The sequence below is a fragment of the Girardinichthys multiradiatus genome, chromosome 13 (assembly GCF_021462225.1).
Source record: "Girardinichthys multiradiatus isolate DD_20200921_A chromosome 13, DD_fGirMul_XY1, whole genome shotgun sequence".
NCBI lineage: Eukaryota > Metazoa > Chordata > Actinopteri > Cyprinodontiformes > Goodeidae > Girardinichthys > Girardinichthys multiradiatus.
Genome location: NC_061806.1, coordinates 42696912 through 42719399, shown reverse-complemented (window position 1 = coordinate 42719399; position 22488 = coordinate 42696912). Strand labels below are relative to the sequence as shown.

The window sequence follows — 22488 nt, the reverse complement described above, 5'->3', positions numbered from 1 at the left end:
GGGGACCACCACCCCAGTCTGCCAGTCCAGAGGTACTGTCCCCGACCGCCACGCAATGTTGAAGAGGCGTGTCAACCATGACAGCCCTACAACATCCAGAGACTTGAGGTACTCAGGGCGGATCTCATCCACCCCCGAAGCCTTGCCACCGCGGAGCTTTTTAACCACCTTGGTGACTTCAGCCTGGGTGATGAAAGAGTCCAACCCCGAGTCCCCAGCCTCTGTTTCCACCAGGGAATGCGTGATGGCAGGATTGAGGAGATCCTCGAAGTACTCCTTCCATCGCCCGATAATGTCCTCAGTCGAGGTCAGCAGTCTCCCGCCCCCACTGTAAACAGTGTTGGCGAAGCACTGCTTCCCCCTCCCGAGGCGCCGGACGGTTTGCCAGAATCGCTTCGAGGCCAACCGGTAGTCCTTCTCCATGGCCTCACCGAGCTCCTCCGAGGTCCGAGTTTTTGCCTCTGCCACAGCTCTCCCGGAGGTGAGAGTTGAATACATCCCTGGCTGAGGGCTCCGCCAGGCGTTCCCAGCAGACCCTCACTATGCGCTTGGCCCTGCCAAGTCTGTCCAGCTTTCTCCTCCTCCAGCGGATCCAACTCACCACCAGGTGATGATCAGGGGACAGCTCAGCCCCTCTCTTCACCCGAGTGTCCAAAACATGCGGCCGAAGGTCTGATGATACGACAACAAAGTCGATCATTGACCTCCTGCCTAGGGTGTCCTGGTGCCAAGTGCACTGATGGACACCCTTATGTTTGAACATGGTGTTCATTATGGACAATCCGTGACTAGCACAGAAGTCCAATAACAAAACACACATATATATATATATATATATATAGTCACATCCTATTCAGCTAATTAACTCCAAACACCTGCAAGGGTTTCCTGCTGCTCTAAATGGGCCCAGTCAGGGTCAGGGGGCGACATGACCATGGGGAAGACAGTCATGGACATGCTCCACAAGGAGGGGAAGTCACAAAAGGTAATTGCTAAAGAAGCTGGTTATTCAGAGTGCTGTATCCAACCATATTCATAGAAAGTTAAGTGAAAGGAAAAAGTGTGGTAGGAAAAGGTGTACCAGCAACAAGGAGAACCACAGTCCTGAGTGGATTGTCAAGCAGAATCCATTTAAGAATTTGGGAGAGCTTCACAAGGAGTGGACTGAGACTGGAGTCGGTGCATCAGGAGCCACTACACACAGACGGGTCCTTCAAATAGGTAACAAGAGTCTTACCTGGGCTGAGGAGAATCGAAATTGGACTGTCACTAGGTGGTCCAAAGTCCTCTTTTCAGATGAAAGTAAAGTTTCCATTTCATTTGGAGATCAAGTTCCAAGAGTCTGGAGGAAGAGTGGACAGGACCAGAATCAACATTGCTTGAAGCCCAGAGTGAAGTTTCCAAGGTCAGTGATGATCTGGGGTGCCATATCATCTGCTGGTTCTGGTCCACTGGGTTTTCTGAAGTCCACAGTCAACACAGCCATCTGCCAGGAGATTTTAGAGCACTTCCTGCTTCCCTCTGCCGAGAAGCTTTGTGGAAATGCTGATTTCATTTTCCTGCAGGACTTGGTACCGGCCCACACTGGCAAAGGTACCAGAGTGTATTTAGACAACAACATGCTGGTCTACATAACTCTCTAGACTCTTAAAACAGTTTGTGAAACCTTCATTCTGTGAATGAGGCTGAAGCTGAGAGTAGTTTCATGGAAACAACTGAGCGGTTGGATCCAGTACGATCACACATTTGGTTCTGCAGGAATCCAACTGTTCTCTGTAAAATCCTTCATTTGTTTCTGGAAGTCCAGAAACGGACAGTTGGACTGTCCACATTGGTAGCAAATCTTCTGTTTTTGAGAAAAGTTAAAGATTTATTCTGATTGAAAGTGGATCGCTTTTCTGTCGAGACTTGCTGCACGTCCAAAGCTGGTTTATTAATAATATATAGCCTGAATTATTTTTAGATCATTTGAAAAATGTTGATTTTAATGAGATGTAGATGCAGGTTATTAAGAGCCATGGATGGATGGTGACTATAACCCAGTCTCTACAGGAACCCGGATGATTGGACCAGCTCGTCCGGACACGCTGAGGTTAAATTAAAGGGACAGTCCAACCTAAAAATAGCGGATCTGTGTCCCAGCTGTAAGATCATTCTTTATTCTCATTAACGCCGTGAAACCTGTCTGCGGGAGCCTCGCGGCGGTCTCATGTCACACCTGAGCTGAGCTCGTGACGGTTGCTTTAGAATCAAGCCCGCGCGCTCGTCGCATCGCATCACCTGTTCACGCGCACGGCGGGCCGTTTTACCGCAGTGCATCTGCAGCATCCTGCACCTCAGAGGTACCGCTGTGGCGTCAGAGACAAAACGGGACCGTCTGCGATGCCAGCGCGGCAGAACCGTCGCTTCCAGGAGCAGGGGGTCATCAGATAGGTCCAAGGGTTCCACATTCAGAGGACACCGTGGTTGGGTTTTTCCCCCGACGTGGCCTTCAGCGAAGCAGGCTTTATTCCTCTGATCCCAATCAGGATCATTCCCGTTAGACATCACCGCGGTCTGTATTTATCACTGGTAGCTCTTAAATCCTGCAGAGTATACATATGACCTGTTTATTCACTGGAATGTGAGTGTTAGAGTAATCAGTAGCTGTGGCATGTTGCACATTTAAAGGCACATTTCTGTGAATGTTTGGTGTTTTTGGCTCTAATGACCCTCTAAGACCTCAGGGACAAATCAAAGCTCAGGGTGCGGATGTGGGAGGACACTGTGAGACTGCACAGATATCTGGAATGATTGATTAAAAGCAGAAAGGCCACAAGTTGGACTGCAGACACAGGAGAACCTGACCATTAGCAGCAATAGTTCAGATAAAAACACAGTGACCAACAGGATGCTGTTGCAGATTTAAGCCAAAAATCAGAGACCCACTAACAGCTGATCCACAGGATTCAAACAGAAGACCAGCACACATTTACAGTTTGCATGTTTATCTGCTGCAATAGCTGTGAGGTACACTGCCTGCAACTCATTTAACATCAACAGACAAGCTTTGTTCTTTGAGTCAAACACTACAGCAGTCAGTAGTTAGAGGTTAAAGGTGCTGAAGTCCTGACACCATGGCACCCCTACCCCCCCTACTGCTCATCTCTCTGCTCTGCGGGCTGTTTGGTGAGTTCGGCTGGTTTCTGTGCATCCTCCACAGTTTTTCCCAGCATCATGTCAACCTGCAGTAAGTCCAGCCTCTGTCTCGGTTCTGTAAACAGTGTTCCGGTGTGACGGCGCCTGTGCAGAGGTGGACTCTGACACCGAGGCCGTGGCGGGCAAAGGCTTCAAACTGGGCTGCATCTCCTGCAAGAGGAGGAGTGAGGTGGAGGGATCCGCCAGCATCGAATGGTACTTCAGGCCCAGTGGGGAGTCCGACTTAATTCATGTGAGTTCAGATCCAACACTGACTCAGTTTATTTTTAGCTGAAAGTAAGAAAGGACCCTAACCCTTCTTAAAGAAAAGTTCCACAACAAGATCTTTAAATACATAAAAAGTCCTGATTTCTTTCTCTTTTCCATCCAAACGACCAGAACTTTCTGTAATCCTATGAACTGGACCTGATCAACATTTCTTCAGTTTGTTTTAATTGCTTAACTCTGACCTGTGAGCCAATCAGGCAGAAAAAGGCTCCTAAACTCAGGGGATGACAACCTGAGAGGAGCTGCAGGAAGATGCAGTTGGGGTATTGCTGATTATGAATTAACGTTCCATTTCTTCATTTTTCTCTCTGACTTCCATCATCAGAATGTCCCCACCTCCCTCCTTGAGCTTTAACATCTCAGTCAGCCAAATGGTTGTAAGATGTGAGCATCAAGGGCAGCCAGAGTCCAACCAGACGCAAATATCACTGACATCCAGAGCAGATGAGCGATATGGGCGTTTATCAGGATATTTATCGATGGTCTTGTGAAAAATCCCAACAATCCTGGTAGTTTTGGGCATTCTCAGTCAGCATTGGTTGGAACTTATCGTCATCACAAATCACAATTCTTATCACAATATAACATTTTTCACAATAAGAATAAACAATACGATAAATGCCCAGCTCTAGGGCATATCAAGGACCAAGCATCCAGGGTCCAAACTTGATGCAGTTTGTTTCTTTTTCTTCAGTTAAAATCTGTTAAAAAACCAAAAGATCACAACTTGACCAACAGAAATAGCCAACAAGGTTATTCTAAAAGAGTCTTTAACAGAAAACCTGGCAGATCTTTGCCTGTTGTGGAAGTTTGCAGAAACCTAAGGAAACTGGAGAAGTGGAGAGAAAAAGAAGAAGCGTCAGACTTTAAAAAACGTCTCCATGAATCCAACATTTAACATTTTTACTTTATCATCTCCTAATTTATTTCCTTTTTGCAGTTATATATCAATTTGTTTGGTTGATTCCTTGGACACAAGAAACTGAAAGGAGCTTCTTCAGGTTCTGTCTCAGAGATAAGGTGAAGAGCTCCATCATCTGGGGGAGTGGAGCTGAGGTGGTTCATCTGATCAGGATGTCTTCCTTCAGGTTTCTGGGCCCTGCAAGGAGAAAGACCCAGAACTAGCTTGAGGGACTATGTTTCTCTTCTTGAGCCTTGGTTACCTTCCTGGACCAGTTACCTTTGGAAACCAACATCCCTGATCAAAATGATGTTGAAAAGATCTAGAATAAAGGTGGAGGAGGAAAAAATGTCCCTGGGGTTAAGCTACTGGACAAACCGAGCCCGCCAGTCTTCATTTGGACCTCATTTTGTTTTATGGGCTGAGTAAAAACAAGGCCATGCCAACCTTAAAGAATCAGATCAGGAATAGGATCAGGTGTATGGGGGGCGGGGATCTGAGGTAGAAACAAAATCTTCAAATGTTTCTCATATCTGTGTCAGTTTAACTCTCTGATTAACATCCACCTGTGCTGAACGCCAGATCTACAGCTACGGTGACAGCGGTCCCACCATCGAGCACGACTCCTTCATGGACCGCATCGACTGGAACGGCAGCAAGAGGAGCAATGACATCCAGGACGCCTCCATCTACCTGCTGAACGTCACCTTCAACGACTCGGGCACCTACCGCTGCCTCTTCAACCGCATGCTCACCTACGATAACTACGAGTACAACGACATCATTGACAAGTTGGTGCACCTGACGGTGGTAGCCAAAGGTACGATGCCATCAGCTTTAACCGTGGGTTCTGTGTGCAGTCAGAAAGTGTCCACTGGGTTTAACTTCCACCAGCTCTCTGTGACGGGACGGGATTTCAGATTCATGGGGAAAATCTCCTTCATGCCTCACTCTGGAAGAATTGTCCATCTTTCATCCAAAACGTCTAAATTAAAGATCTGCACAAGGAACATGATGGTGTTCGGATTGGTCGTTGGAATAGTTTGTCACTTTAGGGCAGGGGGGTCTCAAGTGTGTCTTCGGGGCCATTTGCGGCTAAAATTCAAGAATGGTGCAGATTTGGCCCTCCAGAAAAGGCGCTTAAAGATGTTTTACACCTTCTAGAAAGCATCTTGAACCATAAAGTGTTAGAAGCAAACAGGTCGGCTCTTCACTGGAGCTGACCTGGTCGCCCCAGTCCATTAACCGCGGCAAAACACCGCAGCGTTTTCCAAGAAAGACCCATGTCGTTCTCTTGTTACTGACAACAGACTAACATTTCTTAAAATACTAAATAATTGACACATAAAGTAGGAAATTGCTGCCTTTCTTTTAATGAAGTCTATTAAAATTAGACCACTTTGTTTTATTAAAATATTGCATGCTTATTGTTGAGAAGTTAAAAATAAAAACATTTCCCAATAAAATAAATTTAGCTTTTTAATAAAATTAGGGAAATAAATCAAGTAAACTTTGTGTGCTCAGGGTACTGGCTTTAGAGGTGCATCTTCCTCAGCTCCATGAGCAGAAGACACCCATCCTAATGGAACCTCTGCCTGATCAGCAGCTTACTGTTTCCCTGTGTCAGCAAGCTGACTGCAAACACTGCCGATTCATGAAACACATCCTCTGTGCAAGGTCTGGCAGTGGTTTGGTCTGAGGGATGCTTCCCTGCAGCAGGCAGCAGTCAGAGCGATCCCGGTTTGGAGAATCAGGGAGAAATCGTCGTGATGGAGTAAAGCTAACAGCTCCTCAAAGCAGGAACCAATCCGCAGTGAAACATTACTCAGTCTGGGCGAATCAGAGCAGTTTATTGGTGAACATAAACCCTTCAACTGGAAAAAGAGACAAACCCAACAGAGTTTCTAAAAGTATACCTCAGAGAAAGAAAAATCCCTCATTAGTGAGCAAGCTCTAAGGTGGTGTTAGCAGAACTTTTAGCCACCTGGGCCAAAATTGCCAAGTGGAACATGCAGTGTCCATCTCATCGCCTGTAAATCCTGTTTCCTGCTGAAGATGTACTTCCAGGTTTCCTGTGAAGGGTCTGATTTAGTTTCTGTGCTTCCTGCTTGCAGCCACCAGAGGCACAGCTTCCATCGTGTCAGAGGTCATGATGTACGTGTCCATCATCGGGCTGCAGCTCTGGCTCCTCATAGAGATGATTTACTGTTACAGAAAGATCTCGGCAGCTGGGGAGGAAGCGTTACGAGAGGCAGCGTGAGTGTTTCTGCATCAGCTCCTAAATCTGGGGAACATCCGCCTCTTTTGAAACTTCTGGGAGATCATTGTTGGAGGTTGAACTTCTTCCAAACCTCTACAATGCAGGATGTATTTTAAATAAATGAAGTAGTGAAACAACAGAAAACAGCATCAAATAAAAATGTTTAATGAAAATCTAAATCCAAATTACAAAGTTCATCCTTTTGCATTAGTGTTCAAAGTGTCATGCACAGGACCGGCCCACATCAGTTCGTATCTATGGTGAAGATCAACTTGTTCTTGGTCTAAACCGGACCTGCAGAACCTGCTGCACCGGTCTGCTGCATTTGGTCTTCATGGCTTTGTTTTTTTTCTCACAGAGGAATTTAAAACCAATCAGAGAAGAAAAATTGATTTCTCATAGTTTCCAGCGAAGAAGGGACCAGAATTTCCCACCATCTATAAAATTTTGAAGTTTTCCTTGTCAGAAATGATCTGTGTAAAACCTTTAAGCTTAGTTTTACTTACGGCCTCACCTCTCCTGTTTCTTCTGATTCGTCTCTCGCTTGCAGTAAAAACCGACTCACCTGTGTTACCTCAGTGTGTTCTTCCATGTTTGTGGCATGAAGAGTTTTTAACGTGTGTTAAAGTCTAACGGTTTGTTTTTCCTGGTTTTCCTGCAGGAACGCTGAATATTTAGCGATAGCTTCGGAGAGTAAAGATAACTGCGCAGGTGTGCAGGTGGGAGAATAACACAGGTGAGACCCTAACCTGAAAGTTCACAAACCTGCAATATGAATTCAAGTCTTTCTCATCAGTTCTGCTTTTCAAACACAAAGAAACCCTGAAGGTTTTTCAGCAGTTTTACGTCTATAATAGAAATAAATGCTGAACAAACTATCTGGATTCTGTAGCCGCTTGTAGTGCAAAGTGTCTGATTTTGCTTCATTTCTCTTCAACCCAACAGCTCTCTGCGATAGAAAAAAATCATTTTATATATTTTTGTCCAGATCCAAGCAATTTCATCAGTTTCATGGGTTTTCTGAACATTCGTAGCAGATGGAGACAAATAAAACAATAAAATGTTCCTCAGGTACATATTTGTTAAAATGAGAAACGAAGATAAAATGTTTGAAGATAAATTCAACATTTACTAGTTGGCCTTGGTAATTAGAGGTTTCGTTATAAAATCTATTTAGTGTTTCTGTTTGGACAAATGTGGTTTTTACTGGTGGACACATCATGCAGTTTGCTCAACAGCATCTTGTTACTGAAAAAGGTTTTTATAATAAAACTTTTTGTCTTTTCTAATGTCGATTCTCATTTCTGTTAGAAAGAAAAAACATCTGTTTCTTCTCACGAAGTTTACATCTATCCATTCATGCATTTCAGGAGCAACACGTTCCACAAAGAAGTTGGAGAAACTTAAGGTTAGAAATGACTAGGATTTAATCATGATCTGGTCCAAAAGCCAGAAGACCAAAGATGTTCAGAGGATCTCCAGGTCGTGAGAAAATCGTGGAACTAATTAAAATCAGTTCAGCAACCAGTCCCTGCAGCCAGGAGGTTGCATCATGGTATGGGCTCAGTTCACTTCCTCTTCTCTGATGTAGAAATTTTAGAGTAACATCCGCTGGCTTCAGGACCATATCTTCTCCAGCAACAAGTGAAAAACTAATTTATGCCCAAAATTTAGACTAAATTAAACAGAAAAAACATCAAATATATTAAAACAAAACTGCTGCTTAAAAATAAAATTCCAAAAATGAAATTAAATAACTCATGATAAATATGCTGTGAATGCTGCAAAATAAGCCCCCATCATCATTCCCCCAACACCGTGTTTAACAGCTAGCCTGAGGAGTTGGTCCTGATGTTCCTTCGGTTCTGAAAACATGACTGAGGAAGACGAGCTGCTGGACTGGTCTGCCTGCAGTCCCGATCTGTCCCCAGCAGAGACCAGAAATAGGACAAGACCCGTGCCTTAGGACACCTTAAGACGTCCTTGCAGGAGGACAGCTGTCAATAACTGGCTGGCTTTAAGAGTTGGGAGAAGAACCGGGAAAAACTGCACTGAAGCAGCTGTTTTGGGAATATATTGCTGTGTGAAATGCAGGAATGGATGGATGGACATCACCAAGTTTCAAACTTCCAGAGAAGTAAAACTAAAGTTCAGCAGCTTCTCTGGTATCTATAATAAAACCTCAGCCTTGGGATTTATTTCTGTTTTCCATTAAAATGTCCCATCTTTGTCCTCAGGCATCCTTCCTGGATTGAAAACTTCCCTCCAAGCATCGACCTGCATGACAACACCCTGGCCAAACCCTCCTCTTCATCACGAGCCTTTGTTCTAGCTCCTCCTGGACAAACTCAAATGGACCCGACGTACAAAGGCAGCATGGAACCAGTACCGTATATAGTCTTGTGCTTGTTGAAGCATGTCGTGCATTCGTAGAAGAAACCATTATGCATCAGGTCCATATGTAGTCACATCAGAGAGCTTTCTACTGAACCCTCGACTGAAGGATGAATGAGACCCACCTCACATGTTCTGTACAGACGGTTACTGATTTATAAACTGTACTTCCAGTTGAACCCATAGTTCTACACTCGGATATAATTAAATGTGGTAATAAGAACCTCATTCTGGGTCCAATTTTCCTTTTAAATCTGGTTTATCACTGCAGCTGTTTAGCAGCAATTTACACCTAAATAAGAGATAAAGTCTCATATTTTGTGTGCATATTTTTGTTATTTCAGCTTTTCATGCACAGTATGTTAGGATTTAAACATCATTTTACAGTAAACTTTTAACTGTTGATAGAAATCTTCTCATTGCTGTTTAGAGTTTGTCCAATCACATTTTGCCAATATAACACCACCTGGTCTCTAGATGGTCCAGAGTCCTGGTTCCTCCGATGCTTTCTTCTGTTTAGCTCAGCCTGACATGGTGATGGAAGAAGGTTGATATATTTTTCCCCACACTCCAGTCCAGGAAGGTTGGTGTCCTGCAGCTTCTAGATGTGTCCCTGGTCCAACACACCAGAGTTAAAAGACTGAACCTAATTATTTGGTTCAGGTGTGCTGAGGCAGAGACTGGACAACGGCCCCGAGGACCGGAGTTGGACACGTATGATTTCTGCGTGAACATTTTCAATTAAAAGGAACAGTAACTGTAGAGGGTGCTATAAATGGTATTTTGTTTGTGCATGTTTGTTTTACCGACGACCCGTCCAGGGAGTCCCCAACTCTCGCCCAATGACAGCTGGTCCCACGCGGCTAGCCGGCTAAACCTGATGGATGGATTGTTGTGTCCATGGTTCAATTAGGAGAAAACCAACGTGTAAACGACAGGAAGTAAAACCACATGAATATCCTCTCCATTGCTTTCAAATTATTGCCCATTTACCGTGGATGAGGCCTGCGGTCAGGAGGTCAATCGTCTTCCACTCCACATCGACACCGTGCCTCTCGACCTAACATGTCTCCCTCGGACTGAATCAGGATGCAGCCAGATTACTCCACAGACCGAAGGGACTGCTGCTTCCCACCAAAACCCTGATTTCCACCGTTTCCAGGCCGTCTCAAAGGTTTACTGCTCAAACCTTGCAGATATATTTTCAGTAGTTCCTAAAGTTTGGTGGAATTATCTCAACAAAGCAACCAGAAAGCATTCAGACAAGCTTTATTTTCCACAGCAATAAGAAGTGAGCCAGAATCTGAGTGAAAAAGCAACCAAAGTTGAAAGGAAAACTCTGAAAGACCTTCAGGCAAACTGGAGATGTGCTGATCTAGAGGACTTTAAAAAGATGACAGGAAGGAAAACAACCCAACATGAGGACTGGATAAGGAGTTTTTCACAGTATTTTCAGAAACAAAGCAGATAAGCTGCTGTAAGACGCGTTGTTTTGCTCTCAGAGCTGTAAAACGCAGTCTGTGCCAGGGTACGGAGGCAGGCGAAGCTGGTACTTCTTCTCCAAGGCAGTCGGGACAAAGCGTCCTCCCAGGAAGTGGTAACGTCCTCGGAATAAGGAGGCGGATTTCTTCGGAGCGGTCAGAGAGATGAGCATGTCGGGCTGGAGACCGTCGGCGCTGCCCTGCTCCACATCCCAACCTTTAAAGGAAAAAGAACCAGGATCACACCAAGTTCCTGCTTCCTGAGAGAGAAGCAACACACAAGGCGTCTGGATTGGACAAATAATAAAAACTAAAGGGAAAATGGGAAGACAGGGTGGAGGAACACAGGAATAAAAACTAATTATCTGGACCTTTTCTGTTTTATTTTTAGCTTCAGCTGGAAAGTCATCAGCAGAAGTGGAGCTGAACATTCTGATGGGAATCCTGGATCGAACAGCAGCACATGTCACCAGCTAGTCTAATAAATCTCATGGTTTAAAAGCTTCATCAGTGGAGGATTTAGATGTTCAAGACCATCATTTCCTTCAGATGTTATTCATAACGTCTTATTTAAAGCCTGTCGGCCGTCGTTTCCCAGACAGCCAATCACGATCCAGGCAGAAACAATGGGAAACAACACAGGAAGGAACTGGTGATTTCTACCATCTTTGAAGGTCTGACCTGATGGGATGTCGATGCTGGCGATGGGAATGGTGGTCTTCTTCAGAACATCCAGGATGGAACCAAAAGGTTCCCGCACAGCTCCCTTAAAGCTGAAGCCAAAGATGGCGTCGATGACCAGGTTGTAAGCTTCATCGATCACCTTAGCCTGAGGAACATGAAACAGAGTCTGGTACTGAAGCCCCATTTAGCAGGAGCCGATAAAACCACAACAACAAGGTCAGGTCCAAACTGATGAAGATCAAACCTCAGGCATCTCCGTCAGGAAGGGGATGTCCATTTTCTCACACTGCGTGGTCAGACCCTGGAACAGCGGTTTGTTGGGTCTCTTCAGGTACAGGATAGTGGGCTCGTAACCCTGCAGCAGGGCATGTTGGGAAATAACTTGTCACCACCTCTCTGCACATCATCATTTCCAGTTAAAACCTTTCCAGGTGAAAAATGTTTCAGATCTTTAAAAGATGGGGTAAAGAAAAGAACAGAAGTTAATTTTACTCACAAACATCTTAAGGTGTCGAGCACAGACCAGCCCATCACCACCGTTGTTTCCTGGTCCACAGATCACCAGCAGAGAAGGTCTGGCTTTGACCAGAGACGAGAGCTGATACGCCTGCAGGGAAACGATCGCTAAACTCATTATCCAAGGAAGAACCGACAAACTTCTTCACAGCAGATCCTGTCACAAACCTGCAGCAGCTGGGATGCAATGTGAGAATGAGGACCTGACTAGACCACCTGACCAAACAACCTCAAACTGTCCGTGGAGCAGTAAGCTGCAGCACAGAAGCCCCTCGGTCAGCTCCTACATAAAAATGGTGTCACATTCAGAAATACTCTGATGAGATGGTTACTTCAGTTTGTGTTTGGAGTAAACAGGAACCTTCTGGAAGCCTTCAGAATCTGGCGAAGAGGAGCAACACCAAACCAGGTAGATTTCACTAAATCTAGGTCAAACCATCCAGCGGTCTCCATAATAGGACAGGACAGAATTGTGGTGCACACCAAGCTGAACTGGACCCTGAACGCTCTACCAGAAGCCTCTGGTTCCTGCAGACACTGAACCAGACATTGAGGATCAGGTGATCTCTTATGTTGCTGTATGATGGAACTGCAGGCTTCATGGGCAGAAACGGACCAGTTCAGGACGTGCTTTCTGGAGACCTCTTCTGATCCTGACCTGCACTAATCATCACCTTCCAGTTACAGCCAGCCACATTCCTTCTGCAGCTTAGATCAGGGGTCTCCAAGTCCAGTTCTGGAGAGCTTCTATCCTGCAGCTTTTAGATGCATCCTTGCTCCAACAAGCCTGAATCACACAACTGAATTCCCTCATCAGCCACGAGCCATCCAGCTCTGGTGACATGTCATTCACCTGATACAGGTGTGTTGGAGAAGGGATGCAGGACTGTTGCTCTGGAGGACTAGACTCAGAGACTCCTGGTTGAGATGAACCGTCTCTCATGTTTACCGTTTTTACCTAAATTTATCACACTTTTTATTGTTGCTTAGGAATGACATTTTTACTTTCTTCCATGATAAATTAAACTGTCAACTTCAGCTTGCTGAGAGCTGTTCTGGTCCAGGTTTCCTTTCTATCTGAAGGTGTCAGCCTGGCTGCTCTTGACCCAGACCGGTGACATGAAGGGACGTGAGGAGTCGAGTGAGGACTTGGATAATTATTTAATCTTTCTGATCATGTCTCCTAAGTTGTTCTGTGAATGTAGAATCTGTGAAAGAGTCTGACCCGTGTGACGGCTGTGGCACAGCTGAGTCCAGCCAGCTCCATCAGCTGATCCACACTGAAGCCGTACTCACTGAAGAGCTCCTCGTCGATCTTCTGGGCCTCCTCCTGCCTGTGAGGAGACCGCAGCTCAGTTTGTCACATCTAGACCTATAGCGGGTGGGTTTTTACTGACATAAGACCCTCACCCGAGATATCTGACGGTGTGGGCCATCGTGGACCCTGCTCGGCTGCTGAAACGATTCTTGTTGTGGTGGTCAGCTGCAGCAGAGCATGTCCCCGTCTGAGTGAGAGACACCACAGCCCGCGAGGTCACCAGGAAGCCAATCCCAAGCAGAGCCCGGACTTTCAACATCCAGAGATGGATACAAACTCCTGGGAAGAAAAGACGGACAAAGGTGGTTTAATCTGGTGAATGTGGACTTCTTCCAGGTGCAGCATTGAACTCAAACATCTGAGTGATCACTGCTAATGCTCGGTAAAAGAAAACTACAGAAAATATCCTGTAAAAGAGTCTGATTGAAGAAACCAGGAAGTCTAGTGAGTTCTCATCAGCCAGGAGCAGTTACTTTAACAAACATCTTATATGTGTTTCATTTATCACAGGATAATAACTATTTCTCCAAATAAATTCAGAATTCCTGCCTTATTTTAAATCAATAAAATAGTGGGACAGATAGACATCACTGTGGGTCAAACCAGTGAGTATCAGAAGAAACGGTCTCATCCTCCCCTTGCTTAGTCACATATTTTTCCAATTTATCCAAAATTAATAAATATGAATATTTTTAAACAGATTCCCTGTTTCTGCTTTCTTGTTAATAGAGGCGGATAAACCAGCCAGAAAGAAAATCATAAAAAAGAGGCAATAAAACCTTAACAAACATAAAAATAAAACAAAGGAACAGAAGACAAGTTATGTGTTAAACTATTAATAAAAACGGTCAAATTTAAATATAACTAATTTCAAGACAAATAATTTACCATAAAAACGGATCTTTCTCCTAAGGACTTTATTATATTACTCTATTCAGTAAATTGTATAATTTAATAAGTAAAACCATCAGATAGCCTGTTTAATCCGACACATTTAATTCTGTTTAGAAATAATGATAGTAACGATCATGTGCATCTGCTAAATGAGTCCGGGTAAAAAAATTTTTTTAAAAAGTCCAAAAATACAGTAATATTAATGAGACCAAACTTTATATTTATCTAAGCCAAGAAAATAAAACCAACGCTTCATATAAATTGAACCCCGAGGTTTTACATGCGGTTTGGTTTCAGATAACTTCTGTTTTCACACCAGAAAATATAAGTTCATGTCTTAAAGGTTTGAGCTGCAGCTGCTAAAGATTAATGCTAACAGTTGTTAGCCTCCAGCGGCTCTCTGAGTCTCGAAGAGACAAAATAAATAGAGACATTAAGTATGTTCCTCATAAATAAGTTCCCGGGTCTTTTAAAACAAACCTGCAGCTGAAAGTCCGAAGGTTAGCTGCAGCGCTCTGGCCTAACAGAAAACTTCCGGGTTTCTTCTTCTTCTTCTGTGTTGTTTTTTGGCAGTTGGCAAATAACTTGAAGATGTGCATTACCGCCACCAACTGGTATGGAGTGTGGTTCTTCATGGTTTTAAATCTTATTTACTTTTACAACAATCAAATTTTATTTATTAATTTAGTGCTTTTGAAAAATCTAATTATAATTTGAATATGTTTGCTACCTAAACTTCTTTGCAAAGTATCTCTCAATATAAAATTTTCTTTAATACCTTCAAATTCTCTCCTTAAAATTGTTCTTTCTTGTTCATATTTCTGACACTTCAATATTACATGTTCTATTGTTTCCTCCTCTCCACAATAATCACATTTTCCTGTATTATGTTTCTTTATCTTAAACAATGTAGAATTAAGTCCTTTATGTCCAAATCTTAATCTTGTAATTCATCTTTCCTCTTTTCTACTCCTTCTTCCTGTTCTTACTTCTCCTACTATCTTGTTGATTCTGTAAAACCATCTTCCTTTCTTTTCTTCATCCCACCTTTTTTGCCACTCTTTCCTGATTCTCTGTTTAATTATATTTCTTGCCTCTGACCTACTAATATTTATTATAAAGCTAATGTTGTTTTGTGTTGCCTTCTTTGCCATCCTGTCCACCATCTCATTCCCTCCAACTCCTACATGTGCTGATACCCATAAAAACACTAATATTAATCCCATTCTTTGTATTCTAAATAAAGTAAGTTTTATTTCCAACAAAATGTCTGGTCTACCCTCTGAATGATTATGTTTTAAACTTAATAATGCTGAACTTGAGTCTGAACAAATGATTGTTTTTAATGGTTTTATATCCTCCACCCACTGCACTGCTAACAATATTGCTAATAATTCTCCTGAATATACTAATAATCCATCTGTAATTCTTTTTCCTACTTTTATTTAAAATTCTGGTATTATAAATGCTACTCCTATTTTTTCATCTGTTTTTGATGCGTCTGTGTAAATCTGGACATAATGATAATAATTGTTTATATATTCTTGTATTATACTTGAATCTAATCTACATTTTGGATCCTTTTTCTTTTCCATCAACACCATATCCATCACTGCTTCTGGTAACAGCCACGGTGGCACTACTGGCAAAGGCAACATTGAACTTATTTCTTTTTCATATATTTGAAATTCTTCTGCTATATTATTGATAATCCAACCAAAACTCTTGTTTTTTTTCTTTTTTCCAGCATGGTTTTAAAATATCACGTGTGGGATGATCTGGATTATTGCTTTGTAAGTTTATCCAGTAATTTATTACTAACTGTTTCCTTCTTAAATCTAATGGCATCTCTCCCATCTCTACCTGAAGTGCTGCTATTGGACTGGTTCTGATTGCTCCTGTACAAATTCTTAAAGCTTGATGTTGTATATTGTCTAATTTTATAAGATGTGTGTTTGCTGCTGATCCATAAATTATACTTCCATAATCAATATTTGATCTAATTAATCCTGTATAAATTCTTTTTAATGATGTTCGATCTGCTCCCCAATCAATACCAGCCATACATCTCATAATGTTTAATATTCTTTTGCATTTATCTATGATTTTTTCTATATGTACTTTCCATATAATTTTTTCATCAAACCATATACCTAAAAATTTTATATTTTTTACTTGTTCTAAAACTTGATTGTATAATTTTAGTTTTATATTTTCTCTTTTCCTTTTCTGTGTAAACACCATTACTTTTGTTTTTTCCACTGAGAATTTAAATCCCCATTGATTTGCCCATTGTTCTATTCTAATAATCTCATCCTGTATTTTCTTTTCAATAAGTTTGATATTACGACCCCTTTTCCATATAGCTCCATCATCTGCAAATAGTGAGCAACCGACGTCCTTACCAATATTTTTAAATACATCATTTATCATTATAGAAAACAATAACGGACTTATAATACTTCCTTGAGGAGTACCATTATCTATTATATATTTACCTGACAATTCTCGACCAATTCTTACTTGTATTGTTCTATTTGATAAAAAATCTTTAATCCAGTTAAACATTTTTCCAGTAATACCCATTTTATTTAATTTAATTAATAATCCTTCAACCCACATCATGTCATATGCTTTTTCTATGTCGAAAAATACAGCTACTACATTTTCTTTGTTTATTTGTGCTCTCCTAATTTCATATTCTAAACATAATGCAGAGTCATTTGTGCTTCTCCCTTTTCTAAATCCATTTTGATTTCTAGATATATATCCATTAATATTTAAATAATATGTTAATCTATTATTAATCATTTTTTCCATTATTTCACATATATTTGATGTTAATGCGATTGGTCTATAATTTTCTGGTTTTGTTTTATCTTTTCCTGGTTTAACTATTGGAATAATTATTGCTTCCTTCCAGCTCTGTGGCAGCTCTCCCTCCTCCCAGACTTTATTATATAATTATAATATTTTATCATTAAGATGTTCTATCATCGTATAGTAAATTTGATCTTTTCCAGGTGATTTATTTTTTGTTTTCCTGGTAACAAAGTTCAATTCTCCTTTTGTAAATGGTTCATTTATTAATTTATTTGTATCTACATTATTTTGCATTAATTCTTTATATTTCATCTTTGTGATTTCCCTACCTTTCTTTCCTTCTTCACTAATATTATTTGAACTATGAATTTTACTAAATGTTTTAGCTAATATTTCTGCTTTTTCTTTATCTTCCGTTATAGTTATATTATCTATTTTTAATATAGGATATCCATATTCTTTTCTAATACCCTTCATTCTTTTAATCATTTTCCAAATTTGATCAATTTTTGTTTCTCTCCCTACGGTATTACAAACGTTTCTCCAATATTCTCTTTTTGTATGTTTAATGATCTTTCTTACCTTTGCCTGCTTTCTTTTGTACTCAATTAAATTCTGATAAATTGGGTTACTTTTTAACATTTTAAATGCTTTATTTCTTAATTTTATTACTTCACTACAATCTTTTGTTCACCATGGCACAATTTTTTTATCGTTCTTTCTTCCTCCTTTTTTTATTGATTCTTCTGCAGCCTGTAATATTTTTTTACAGATATTTATATTTAAACTATTTATATCAATTGACTCATCTATTTCTTCCAATTTCTTTTGACTTAAATATTTAAATTTTTCCCAATCAGCCTTATTAAAGTTCCATCTTTTATATAATCCTGTATTCCTGTTATTTATTAATATTCCTGTTATGATTTTAATGGGGTAATGATCACTGCCTACTGTTGTATCTTTGTCAATGTCCCACTCACAGTTATTGGCTAAACAATTTGATACTATTGTTAAATCAATCACAGATTCTGTACCTGTTTTTACATTAATTATTGTTCCTTTTCCATCATTTATACATACCAAATTTTTTATTTCCATTATTTCTTCAATAACATGTCCATTTTTATCATTACATTTTCCCCATAATGTGCTGTTAGCATTAAAATCTCCACACCAGATTACTTTTCCTTCTAAGTATCCCATTAATTCATCCATCAACTCAAATGATAATATTTTATATGGATTATAAAAATTTATTATTTTACACTTTTCCTTTTTATTGTAAATTTCAACTACTATATATTCTAACTCTTTGCCTTTTCCTAATATCTGATATTGTATCCCTTCTTTTATAAATATTCCACATCCTCCTCCACTTCCTCCTCATCTATCCCTTCTGATACTATTATACCTTTAAACACAAAATCTAGGTTTGGTTTTATCCATGTCTCCTGTATACATATAATTTCTGGTTTTTCTTCTATTCCATCTATATACCATTTAAATTCCTGTCCATTAGCGATTAATCTTCTTTCATTTCACTGTAATATTATCATATATTTCTATCAGCTGGGTTTCCTCCTTGCCTTCCATCTGTTTCCAACTTTTTATTAATATTTTCCCAAGATCCTTCTTTAAACCCTAAGAACTTTTCTGCTCCTCTGACTATTATTTTAATCTTTTCTGTTTTGTGTTTAGCCTGTTCAGTGCAGTTAATGACATAAGCTATGAATAATATCAGTTTTTCCACAGACATTGTAACATTTTCCTCTGATTCTACTTTTCTTTGTTGATAATCTTGAATCCTAATTTGACCTTCATCCCTTGATCTTTCTTTCTGTACATTTTTGACTGCTTCGGCATAGCTTATGTTTTTAGTCATCTTAATTTGTTGGATTTCTTTTGCTTTCTTCCTTACCTCACATCCCCCGAATGTAACTCTATGTTTCCCTCCACAATTGCAACATTTTTCCTGCACTTCTTCCCCACAATCTTCAATTCTGTGATCTTCTCCACACTTTGGACATCTTTGTTAACCTTTTCATACAGCTGCTATATGACCATATCTCTGACATTTATAACATCTTAGTGGTGGAGGAATGAAAGGCCTCACAGAAAAACTCAGATATCCTATTTTAACATTTTGTGGCAACACCTTTTCTTCAAAATCTATTAAAATTGACAGGCTTCCTACTCTTTCACCATTTACATTTTTAGTCAGTCTTTTGAGATTTTTTATCTTTGCACCAACAATGCTTTTTTTTAACTTGTCTATATCTTCCTCCAGAGGAATGCCATAAATTACCCCCCGAATGATTTTATCTTCTCCTATAATCTTCCTCTCTGTCACCGTTTTCTTGCAAATGTTTTCCACTTGTAAAGCCTTTCTTCTTTGTTCTTCAGTTTTACACACCACCAGTATATTTCCATCTCTCAAGACCTTCACCATTTCAACATCTCCTATCTTTTTTTTAATTTCTCTAGATAGTGAAATAGGACTCAGGTTCTCTTTTTCTTCTTCATTTTTTATCTTTAATATTATTTTACATTCTTCCCTTCCGATTTTCCTCCTAACTACTCTCTCTTCTTCAGAACTGTTTTCTTCCAACTCTCTTTTATTCCTTTGGCTGTCTAACATTTTCCCTTCTTCTGCTTTACTTCTTCCTCGTCCTCTCCCTCTACTTACTGGCGTCCATTCATTAAAGTCCATATTATCCTCCTGTGTATCCATTCTGAACCATTCACATACCAGTTTATGCCTTTTACTGCCACTTCCAAAAGTAAATAATTTCTACCACTGTGGGGTTCTTAGTAGACCAACGTTTTCAGATCGAAGTTTCGCGCCAAGATCCTGCCTCCAACCAATCCTTTTCCGGGTTCAACCAACAACACCGCCGACCGCCCGCTCGCTCGGTCAACTTCCGGGTTTAGGAACTACAAAACAAAATAAAAGCTCTCATTTCAAAATAAAAGCTCGTTCAGCGAAAACACCTTTTCATAACGTAGACAGGAGGGCTGCGTTTCATTTAGATTTTCCTAACTGGGACTTCTTCAGTTCAATTCAGTTTATTTCTATAGCTCCAATTCACAACACATGTCGTCTCAAGGTTCTTCACAACAGTCAGGTTCATACATTCCAATTAATCGTAACTATTGAACAGTTCAGTCAGATTCAGTTATTTATTCAAATTGGATAAAAAGTTTTTCTATCTAAGGAAACCCAGCAGATTGCATCCAGTCAGTGACTTGCAGCATTCACTCCTCCTGGATGAGCATGTAGAGACAGTGGACAGTCACTGGTGTTGACTTTGCAGCAATCCCTCATACTGAGCATGCATGTAGCGACAGTGGAGAGGAAAAACTCCCTTTTAACAGGAAGAAACCTCCAGCAGAACCAGAACCAGGCTCAGTATGAGCGGCCATCTGCCACGACCGACTGGAGGTTAGAGAGAACAGAGCAGAGACACAAAGAGAACAAAGAAGCACTGATCCAGGAGTACTTTCTATGGGAAGGGAAAGTAAATGTTAATGGATGTAGCTCCTTTAGTCGTTTCATCTAGAAAGAAAGAACAGATAAACTTTGATCCAGTTTTCAAGGTTAGAGTCTGAAAGAGAGAACATAGAGTTAGTTACAGTAGAAGCTCAGTCAGTAGCCATGTCTAGGAGAGAGAAAGGGTTAAACACTGAAAGACAGGGCCATGTGGATCATCTGTAGAAGGTGAGCATTAAGTTGTTGCCAGCAGAAGCTTGGACGATGCCCCTCTCCAGAAAGGTGTCACAGGTAGACACAGAGTCAGGCCAGGTGTAGCTTCTAGGAAGAGAAAAGAGAGAACAAAGTTAAAAGCTGAAATAACAGCAAATAATGCAAAATTGGAGAGTAGTATGAGAATGTAGCGAAGAGGGTGAAAGTGGTCATTATGTCCTCCAGCAGCCTAAGCCTATAGCAGCATAACTACAGAGATAGCTCAGGATAAACTAAGCCACTCTAACTATAAGCTTTATCAAAAAGGAAAGTTTTAAGCCTAGCCTTAAAAGTAGACAGGGTGTCTGCCTCACGGACTAAAACTGGGAGCTGGTTCCAGAGGAGAGGAGCCTGATAACTAAAAGATCTGCCTCCCATTCTACTTCTAGAGACTCTAGGAACCATCAGTAAACCTGCAGTCTGAGAACAAAGTGCCCTGTTAGGAACATATGGACCAATCAGATCTCTGATGTATGATGGAGCTAGATCATTAAGGGCTTTATATGTGAGGAGGAGAATTTTAAATTATATTCTGGATTTAACAGGGAGCCAATGAAGGGAAGCTAAAATAGGAGAAATATGATCTCTCTTTTTAATTTTCATCAGAACTCTTGCTGCAGCATTTTTAATCAGCTGAAGGCTTTTAACTGCATTTTGTGGACATCCTGATAGTAAAGAATTACAATAGTCCAGCCTTGAAGTAACAAATGCATGGACTAGTTTTTCAGCGTCACTCCTGGACAGGATATTTCTAATTTTGGCAATGTTCTGGAGATGAAAGAAGGAAATCCTAGAAACCTGTTTAATATGGGATTTAAATGACATGTCCTAGTCAAAGTTAACACCAAGGTTTTTTACATTATTACTGGAGGTCAATTTAATGCCATCCAGGTTAAGTGATTGACTAAGCAGTTTCTTTTTTAAAGACTCCGATCCAAAGATGACAACTTCTGTCTTGTCTGAATTTAGAAGCAGAACATTTAAAGTCATCCAAGTTTTTATGTCTTCAAGACATGCTTGGTGGTGTTCACACGATGGGAATTATGTCACCAGTTTAACCAGTTTCCAGTTTCAAACCCAGTTGATTGTTTTTGTCTCAGACTGAACTATGAGAAACTGCAAATTCCAACATATTTTCTGTGTAACATAAATATTAGATGTTGAGGTTGGGGTCAGCTCCGACCATCTGACTTTCCAGGTCAGAATTCCAACTTCAGGACTGTTTTGGTTGCTTTTCTTCTGATATGATGACTTTAGAGAATTAGTTGCTGTAGATGTACCAGACCAAACAGGTCAACGCAATGGTTTTTAATTCAGTGAGCTTCCTTCAAAACCAGCTGGATTTAATTTAGCAATAAAACTTAAGTAAGTAAGTAAGTAAAATTTTATTTATATAGCACCTCTCAAGACACAGATCACAAAGTGCTTCACAACACTAAAACAAAGTACAATTGGAATAATATATTTATAAATGTAAAATAGAAGAAGATAAGATAAAATCAAAAATAAACTAACCAAACACAAGCCTAAAAAGATGAGTTTTTAGCTGTTTTTTAAAAGACACCACCGAATCCGCAGTCCTTATACACAAGGAGATAGAGTTCCAGAGTCGGGGAGCTACTGTTGCAAAAGCTTTATCACCCTTAGTTTTCAGCCTTGTGTGATGTACAGCCAGTAGGACTTTATCACATGACCTCAGAGACCTGGGGGGATTGTACGGATATAAGAGTTCACTGATATAAGTTGGGGCTTGACCATGAAGATCTCTATAAGTCAGGACCAGAATCTTAAACTGAGCTCTGAATTTAATGGGGAGCCAGTGCAGCTGGATGAGTAACGGTGTGGAGTGGGAATACTTAGAAGATTTTGTCAGAAGTCTAGCAGCAGCATTCTCAACAACCTGGAGACGTTCCAGGTAGTTTTTGCTAAGACAGGTAAATAAAGCATTACAGTAATCCAAACGTGAGGAAATGAATGCATGGATAGTAATCTCAAATTCAGAACGTG

General features: G+C 40.6%; 2 protein-coding genes across 3 annotated transcripts; one reads left to right on the top strand and one right to left on the bottom strand.

Annotated features, from left to right (window-relative positions):
• Positions 1-2134: 2134 nt before the first annotated feature.
• scn1bb (sodium channel, voltage-gated, type I, beta b) lies at positions 2135-9248 on the top strand. 2 transcript variants are annotated; one of them, XM_047383473.1, is made up of 6 exons: positions 2151-3168; positions 3264-3430; positions 4949-5186; positions 6481-6622; positions 7288-7362; positions 8864-9248. In XM_047383473.1, the coding sequence occupies exons 1-5, from the start codon at positions 3117-3119 to the stop codon at positions 7355-7357; spliced, it is 669 nt and encodes a 222-aa protein (XP_047239429.1). In that variant the 5' UTR covers positions 2151-3116; the 3' UTR covers positions 7358-7362; positions 8864-9248. The 2 variants fall into 2 exon arrangements, 1 of the variants encoding a protein (XP_047239429.1); XR_007040960.1 differs by lacking the exon at positions 6481-6622 and having other exon boundaries at positions 2135-3168.
• Positions 9249-10272: 1024 nt separating this feature from the next.
• On the bottom strand, positions 10273-14547 carry naxe (NAD(P)HX epimerase). The gene is made up of 7 exons (XM_047383472.1): positions 14394-14547; positions 13112-13298; positions 12927-13035; positions 11682-11792; positions 11430-11540; positions 11183-11330; positions 10273-10718 (listed from the first exon to the last, which is right to left on the bottom strand). Exons 2-7 carry the CDS (start codon positions 13276-13278, stop codon positions 10519-10521), a joined length of 846 nt encoding a protein of 281 aa, XP_047239428.1. The 5' UTR covers positions 13279-13298; positions 14394-14547; the 3' UTR covers positions 10273-10518.
• Positions 14548-22488: the final 7941 nt, after the last annotated feature.

Coding starts and splice junctions, on each gene's coding strand:
- scn1bb (XM_047383473.1), top strand. CDS start 3,117: ATGGCACCCCTACCCCCCCTACTGCTCATCTCTCTGCTCTGCGGGCTG. Junction 5,187..6,480: donor CCTGACGGTGGTAGCCAAAG/GTACGATGCCAT, acceptor TCCTGCTTGCAG/CCACCAGAGGCACAGCTTCC. Junction 6,623..7,287: donor GAAGCGTTACGAGAGGCAGC/GTGAGTGTTTCT, acceptor GTTTTCCTGCAG/GAACGCTGAATATTTAGCGA.
- naxe (XM_047383472.1), bottom strand. CDS start 13,278: ATGTTGAAAGTCCGGGCTCTGCTTGGGATTGGCTTCCTGGTGACCTCG. Junction 11,793..12,926: donor GTGCCACAGCCGTCACACGG/GTCAGACTCTTT, acceptor GTTTCCCTGCAG/GCGTATCAGCTCTCGTCTCT. Junction 10,719..11,182: donor CAGCATCGACATCCCATCAG/GTCAGACCTTCA, acceptor TTTCCTTTAAAG/GTTGGGATGTGGAGCAGGGC.